The 8,334-nt window shown below is 38.0% G+C and overlaps 1 protein-coding gene across 2 annotated transcripts in view; it reads left to right on the plus strand.

Annotated features, from left to right (window-relative positions):
• Positions 1-6,757, plus strand: part of TRIM24 (tripartite motif containing 24) — a 37,209-nt gene extending 30,452 nt beyond the window's left edge. For both annotated transcript variants that reach the window (XM_083700079.1, XM_083700080.1), the window contains exons 14-19: positions 112-280; positions 655-947; positions 2,572-2,707; positions 3,754-3,828; positions 5,215-5,364; positions 6,020-6,757. In XM_083700079.1, the coding sequence (XP_083556205.1) occupies positions 112-280; positions 655-947; positions 2,572-2,707; positions 3,754-3,828; positions 5,215-5,364; positions 6,020-6,229 (1,033 nt within the window). In that variant the 3' untranslated portion in view covers positions 6,230-6,757. The remainder of the gene's footprint in view (positions 1-111; positions 281-654; positions 948-2,571; positions 2,708-3,753; positions 3,829-5,214; positions 5,365-6,019) is intronic.
• The last annotated feature ends 1,577 nt before the right edge of the window (positions 6,758-8,334 follow it).

Here is an 8,334-nt window from a genome sequence, read left to right on the forward strand (position 1 = left end):
TCATACAATGATGATGTACCCTCTTCAAATTATCTAGAACATGTCACAATAGTCTTGTTTTAGTCTTGCTTGATCTTTTATCCTCTTCCCCACTACTTCTTCCTTTTACAGCTCTGGCTCTTCTAGCAGACCATCAGGTGCAGATTCAACCCAGCGAGTCCCTGTGGTCATGTTGGAGCCTATCAGAATAAAACAAGAGTCTGGTGTGCCAAGTGAACACTATGATTTCCCTGTTGTAATAGTGAAGCAAGAAACAGATGAAGAATCCCGGAAGCAAAATGTAATCAAAGTTATAAAAATAGTCTCTAAATTTGGGAGGGTAATTATTAAGTTGGCTGAGTTGTTACTGTTCTACTCAGGATTTATATTATGCTAGAATACAAAGGAAAACTTCTACGTTCTTCATGCTGATCTGGGAAATCATAGAGCACTCATGCTGTCTACTCTTCCGCACTCAAGAACTAAATGTTCAGGGGGGTTTTAAAATGCTGGAAGCTCTTTCTAAAGCCATAAATTTATCCAGCTATAGTAATTGATGCAATTAGCTAGACCCTTACTGCAGAAGAGGCATGACTGTGTGCATTTTTATACACACATGTATGTAACAATTTTACATTCTTTTCAGGCTGCATACTTTTTTCTTCTTCCCTACAGACTAGGTTTCCAGGAAATTTACTTACCTCAATGTTGTTGAATAACAATCGCAATCGCTCATCTGAAGCAACCGTCTTGAGAACAGAAGCACCAGACAGTACAGGTGACCAACCATCCAATGGCAAGGCACCATGGATAGGGACACCTCATGCTGGAGAAAGCAGGAAAGATGATGACCCCAATGAGGACTGGTGTGCAGTGTGTCAGAACGGAGGAGAGCTTTTGTGTTGTGATAAATGTCCTAAAGTGTTCCACCTTTCTTGTCATGTTCCCACACTCAGGAATTTTCCAAGGTAAAATCAGCTAGACTATAAAATATTACCTCAGACCTTCATTCTTTTTTATATATACAGTCATTTTCTAATTTTAAAGCTAAACAGGAGCCATCAGGAGTTCAGATTGTGGATGTGTGAAACGACATACCCATTACAGTTGTGGTGCCACAGTTTTGCATTGTGATTCCTAAAAAAGTGCTCCATTGTTCCATTCTCCATTCTTGTTCGTATTTATTTAGTCTGAGGAGTGCTATTGATCTAGTACTGCATTTGTTCTGTGTTACTGTTTGTCATGTTTGAAATATTTTTTGTGGTATGTTATACAATTTCAGCTATTTTAATAGAAACATTATTTTGAAAATGTAAACATGAGATATATCTATCTATCTTATCTATTAAAATTGTATACTACCCTTCATCCGAAGATATCAGAGCCGCTTCTGGGCCCAAATAACCTCTCCTACAATTGCATATGCAAACACACAGAATTTGCAGTTGAAATGAAATGCACATCTTCTTCTGATACAGTACCATTCCAAGATGATTTTACCTAGTTAAGAAGCAAGAAGGAGCACTCCTTCCTGTTTTCTAAGCTATTAAGATCCTTCAAAGGAGAAAGATGTCTTTTTCTATGGTAAATAGAGGCAAAATTATGTTTTTCAGGTGCGCTGTTGTAGGAGAAAAGTTCTCTGAATATATCCATGTACGTGTGTCTGCTTCTCTGTGCATACATATATGTATATACATATACATACCTGTGGCATTCTAACTCAGATCAAAATAAGTTAGTCATCCAGTTACAGAGTATAATGTATCCAAATAAGAAAGGCTGAGGGAGACATTTTGCACACTGAGAAAATGCTTTTGGAGAGAAATTTCTGTTTTCTCCAGTGGTTGTGATCTGCCCAATGCTTCTAATTGTAGGGGTCTCTTCCGTTTTGCTGTTAATCAAGAACAGCACAATATTAAGGGCAGTGCTTAACCTTCCCCATTTACTTCCCTGTTTTTAAACCACAATATGCCTGTGATTTGTAATGCATAATAGACTTTCTATTGCTTCCTTTAACAATGGCAGCAGTTTTGGTACTTACTGGCAGCTAACATTTAATCCACGCTTTTTCTAAGGTACTGATGAGAAGACAGTTTTAGCAAGGGCCACTTTGTTGAAGCCAGTGGGGAATGGCAAGCCACATTCCTTCGATCTTCAGAGACGCCCCCCAGCAAGTTCCTCCCACCAATGTAGCACTTTGCTTTTGGTGAGAAGGGAGAACAATAGATTGAAGAGAATGTTGCATAGCCGTGGCCTGCATGCTTATATTTCTGAGAAGAAGGAAGCAAGTCTAACAGAGGAGAGAAATAGGAGGCACCGTGAAGACAATAATTTTAATAGAGCAAGCCTCACACATCCTTCTAAGTCCCTTAAGTGTTCATATGTACCCTTAGATTTTATTTCTGATAATGAGATGACAAATGGTGCTTGGGTGAAGAAATTCAAAAATTGCAGAAGGCAAGGCCTATCTTTTATCAGTTAACTTCATTTCAGCATCGGTATTTTCCAAAACTCATTATAGATAGCAGATAAGAGTTTGCTTAGAAACACTCAGAACATGGATTGATGCCTGTTTGTCTTCACTTTGTTTAGCGGAGAATGGATTTGCACATTCTGCCGTGATTTGTTCAAGCCAGAAATGGAATATGATTGTGATGGCCCAAGTCATGTGACTGAAGAAAAAAGAAAATTGGAAGGCAATATGGGATTGCCACCTATGGATCAGAGGGTGAGAGTTTAGTCATTGAAGTGCATTGTGAATACACCTTGAAAAATGCCATGGTAGTAATAAAATTATTATACCCCTGTAATTTCTTAGTAAGTAGTGAGAACTTGAGAATATGTCCTAAATACATCTTGCACCTAGGTTCTTCTCTGGTCATGACCTTTTTGATACCAGAAGTTTGTAGTATCTGACTGAACACATATTAACACTTCACTCTTGCAAACAGGAAGGTGTGGACAAATGAGACCCATGATGCTTCTTCTTGAGTTTAAACCTCACTTGAAATCAGAGCAGTTTGATCCTCAGGCAGGTTTTTACTCCTGGGTTTCCTTTACTTCGAAAGTGGTTTGAAGATCAAGTAAATGTGTCAGGTGTGGAGTATTTGAATTGCCATGCCCACATTTTCTTTGTAATTTTAGGAAATATGCTAATTAATTAGCAGAACTATTATTTGTGGTATATGTAGTAGCATGAACAAATAGCCTCACTAAGCATGAACAGATGAGCCTGCATGTATTCAGAGGAAAAATCACAGCCCTCCTGTCCTGTTCCTGCTATACTATGCAGTGCTAAGAGATGGTTTGACTTAATGTACCAACCCAAAGCTCATATCTTACCTTCCCTAGGGACAAATCATGAGCTGTAGCCAAGTTTGTTCTTGGCTTTCCACTTCTGGTTTCTCTGTGGAAGACAAACCATGATCCTGTTTTTCAGACATAATGCTAAGTCAAACCATGGATTCACTCTGGATAACACAGCAGCAACAGGACCAGGGGAAGGGTGAAGCCACCACAATTTTTCCTCTTGAGTTCCTGCAAACTGTGTCTGCAGTCCATTTTGTCAATACATCTTGAAAATTATGTACTGGTGGCAAAAAAGGCCACTGAAGGAAAAGTTGACTAGGAGGGTGGGAGTGGATCTCACAATGTCTGAATTCCAGCACTGTCTTCTGTAGCCTCAGAAAAATGCAGTTTCTACTGCGTTGCTGTTCTAGCTCTTCAAGGTGGTACTCTGTGTAACTGAAATCATTTATCTTTTCTATTGTGCAGAAGTGTGAAAGATTACTACTGTACCTTTACTGCCATGAAATGAGCCTTGCTTTTCAAGATCCAGTTCCTCCCACGGTATGATGGTCATTTTATTTGCCACTAACATTCTGTGAGGATTGTGTTGGCATTCATTACTGGTCAGATATTATATTCATGCTTCAGTGCAGTATATAATTTCAACAGAGAGAGAAGAAATGCTGATGTAAAAGCAGCATGCCATTTGAGTCTCATATTTGAGTACAGTTGTTAACTGGCAATTTTTATTGAAGTACATTTATTAATACAGTAGTTCAGTTTCTGATCTTCTTGCAGCTGTTTATTAGTTACTGCATGTCATTGAAGTAAATGATACCAAGAGCCATCCATTATGTGTTTTACTATGCAGTGTGTTTAGAGATACATAACTTTGCATAAGCAGTGCAATAAAAGGGAAAAGAGAGCACCCCTTTCCAAAAATGTAGGGTGGAACCTTTTCTAGACTTTCTTCCATTTCAAAAGTTAATTAGTAACAATGAATGAATGTCATCTGTAAATACTCTGGGTTGTATCTAATGCTAATCATAAGCGTAATTGCATTTACACATAATAACTTTCACCTTCCTCCCGAAAAAAGTTTCCCAAAACTATGCTCCAGAAGGTCTCCCAATCCTCCGCATCTGATTTTGAGGGTATGCCAGGAGCTTGAGGGGAATAGGAGAGGGAGACAAAATTCTGTTGCATGCACAGATGTGTGTGTGTGGAACTCCAGCATTTGTAACAGCCCAGTAGTAGGCGGGCTTTGCAGTTTCAAAATGTTTAGATTAGTTTACACAATAAAAATGAAACACTCCATAGACACTTTCCACTTACTTTGAAGTTCCTATGCAATATGAACTAGAGCAGGTTGTCCTGTGTAAATAGGAGCCATTATCCATATGCTGTCATTGGCTCAGTTGCAACAGCAAATTGATCAAAAGATAAACCACCTTGTTCTGAGGCAGGTATTAGGAGTGTGCTAGAGCGATACATAGCATTGTACATCCTGTGGTGGACCCAAAATAGAGATAATAAAAGATTGAGACCCAGCTCTCTGACATTTCTCCTGGTATAGGGGATGTGTTTGTGTTTTGCTGTGATTTTACAGAGATAGCCTGCAATGTGCTGCTAAATACAGTTTCTGTGGAAACCTATTTCCAGTTAGCTTATCTAGATTTTCATTATGACACTATCTTAAATAGCAAATTGAATCTAAGAAGTTGTGTATATTAGATGAATAATATGCCTTTTAAAGACATTGCAATAACTGCTGTTTACAGTATATATATTCCTTCCAATTATTTTCAATAAGATAGAAAGATTGCTCTCTCCATTCATAGCAGGAGTCATTTGCTTAAGATCTGCACAGTAGATGTTCACTTTCCCAGATAATGCCAAAGAAGTATGCTAATGTATTACTGAGAAGATTCATCTATTCCTTTCTAGGTGCCTGACTACTACAAAATAATTAAGAAGCCAATGGACTTGTCAACCATCAAAAATAGATTGCAACTGCATCATCCATTGTACACAAAACCAGAAGATGTTGTAGCTGATTTCAGACTGATCTTTCAAAACTGTGCTGAATTTAATGAGGTCAGAAAATACTGTAGTGTGTGTGTGTTTTTTTTTTCTAGGAAGCTACCATTGTTACCAGAGTCTAACTGTGGATACTATAATAGTTTGCAGAGTCACATAGCTGGTAATTTATATGCAGAATATAATTATAGGTCCCTTTCTTTAGCAGTGTCTGGCCTGCATTGGAGTTGAGATATGATATTAGGTGACAGTTGAATCATATAAATTTCCTTACACATTGAACAGTACAGAATATTTGCATGGGGGAGAGAAATGAGGACTACTCAGCAGAAGTAATATTGTACTCTGAGATAAGGTTGTTAGATCTCTCTTCTGCTGCTGTAAGTCACTGTGTGTGAACAAACTCTCTCTTAGCCAAGAAGTGATAGAAAATACCAAAGCGCTAACTAAGGTGCTAACATATCGTTGCATACTAGTTTTATACTACAAATGCTACTGTCAACTGTATCACAGTCATATCATATTTTGAGTTGTTAAAGTGTTGATTGAGTTCACAAATTTTAGTTTGAGTAAGATGAATTTTATTCAACTAAAATTATTAGTAGTGTTCGTGTGTTCAAGTTGATTTACTTTGGCATTTGACTTACCCATTTTTTTTTATTATATGGGACTGCAAATATAAAACCAATGATATGTTGACTTTCCCCAACAGCCTGATTCAGAAGTGGCTGATGCTGGCATGAAACTGGAAGCTTATTTTGAGGAACTGCTGAAGAACCTTTTTCCAGAAAGAAAATTCCCTGCCCAGCCTTATTGCCGTGCTGATAGAGATAGTCCCAACTCAACAGATGACTCTGATGACGACTTTGTACAGCCACGGAAAAAACGTCTCAAATGGGAAGAACGCCAGTTTGTAAAATGAACTGGATATAGGCACTGCTAAAGATTTTTTTTTTTCATAAATATTTATCAACATTCATTTTTGGGAGGGCATTTTATGAGCACGTTGACATCTACAATTGTGGACATTCACTGGGAGTCCTACCTTGGTACAAATTTGCCAAGAAGTGAGGCATGTAGGAGACATTAGAAAAATTCTATAAAATTTACCCTTGGTTTTTAGAATTCATTCTGCCACCACTCTAAAGTGACAACTGTTCAAATCTTTTATTTAGAAAGGATTTGTAAAAATTAAACTAAAGTTAGAAACAAATTTAATGTGTAGATTTCAGGAAAATGTGATCTTACCAGAAATTAATTTACCAACGACATGTGGCTGGCCATAATTTCAGTTCTTTGTACTGTACATAACTGTTAGCCACTGAGAAGAGAAAAGCACATGCTCAGATATTGGCCTAGGATACAATGGAATTGTCGTTGCCTGCAGTGAGCTACTGGTGCTCTGAAATGTAAGGAGTGGGGAGATGAATTAAAGTACTTTGAAAATGGACATTTGAGTGTCTTGCTGTGCTCATATGGAGAGAAATTTTATACAATTGGTTGTAATTTCCTGCTGGCCAGCATTGCATGTATTTCTAAACTTTAATCTAGCAATGGAAGTATTAAGGTTGACTTTCATCTTTATAGTTTATCCTATTTTACACCTACCGAGAGAGCTAGAAGGAAACCTCCCTCTGCTACTTTTATTAGAATGTGTGGTCTGCTGCCATAAGCTGGTTTGGAATTTTTCATTAGAAACACACTGATTTACTCATTAACGTATACTGTGTGATGCTTTCCTGAATGATTACAAAGAGGAAGATCATGTCCTTAAATTTATCCTCACTTCAAATTTTGAGTGTGCCATCAAAATCAACATTGAAATGGGAACTTTTCATGTGAACTAATAACAAGTGTAAACTGCACTTGCACAATATGAAATTACTTTTAAATGCCATGAGGAAATTCCATGGAATAATTTTTATTCTAGACAAAACTTGGCCCTATTCCTGATAACAGGGATGGCAGCATCTGGTTTAGCTTCCACCACAATTCCCTTCATTCATCTTTTTAACTTAATTTGGCCTAAATAAGTGAATGACCACTATTCACTTTCAGAGGTCAGGGGAGTAAACTCACCCATTTGACACTACTGGAGGTGCCAAGCTCTCACGAGAGGGAGCCTGCAGAGGAATTCAATGTGTGGCAGTGTAGTAAGATTCTTCCCTCCACTTCAGTTCCCCAACTGCTAAAGAAGGATAAGATTACAGATAACTTAAATGGATCATTTGCATTTGTCTTCACAACGGAAGATACGGAGCAGATCCCAGTGCCTGAACTAATCTTTGCAGGAGGCGAGTCTGAGCAACAGAAGGTTGCTGGTGATACTAAATTGTTCATTTTTGTTAAAACAAAAGATATTATGAAGAGCTCTTAAAAGGATCTCTCCAAGCTGAGTGAACAGGTGGTAAAATGGCAAATGCAGTTCAAGAAAAGTGCACAGTGATGCATGTTGGGGCAAAAAATTCACATCTATGTTCATAGGGTCTGAACTGGTGGCAATTAGCCAGGAACAAGACATTGGGGTGCAATAGACAGTTCAATGAAGTTTTTGTCCCACTATGAGGCAGCTGTGAAAAAGTAAAATGCGAGGATCCCTAGGAGAGGAATTGAAAACTGTTGACATAATGCCATTCTACAAATCTCTTACGTGGCTACATATGGAATGCTTTGTACAATTCTGGTTGCCTCACCTCAAAAAGGATGTACTGTAGAGTTGGAAAAGGTTCAGAAAAGGGCAATCAAAATGATCAAAGGCATGAAGCAATTCCCCTATATAGTATGTTGGACTTTTTAGTTTTTTAAAAAAGGCAAGTAAGAGGTGACACAATAGAAATTTATAAAATCATGCATGGCATGGAGAAACAGAAGTTTTTCTCCCTCTTTCGAAACACTAGTACTCATGAATGTCCAGTGAAGCTGAACATTTGAAGATTGAAGACAGATAAAAGGAAGTATTCCTTCATGCTGTGCAAAAACTCGGGGACTCACTTCCTACAGGAGGTAGTGACGGCTACCAACATCTGC

This window comes from Podarcis gaigeae (genome assembly GCF_964106915.1).
Source record: "Podarcis gaigeae genome assembly, chromosome: 10".
Taxonomy (NCBI): Eukaryota; Metazoa; Chordata; class Lepidosauria; order Squamata; family Lacertidae; genus Podarcis; species Podarcis gaigeae.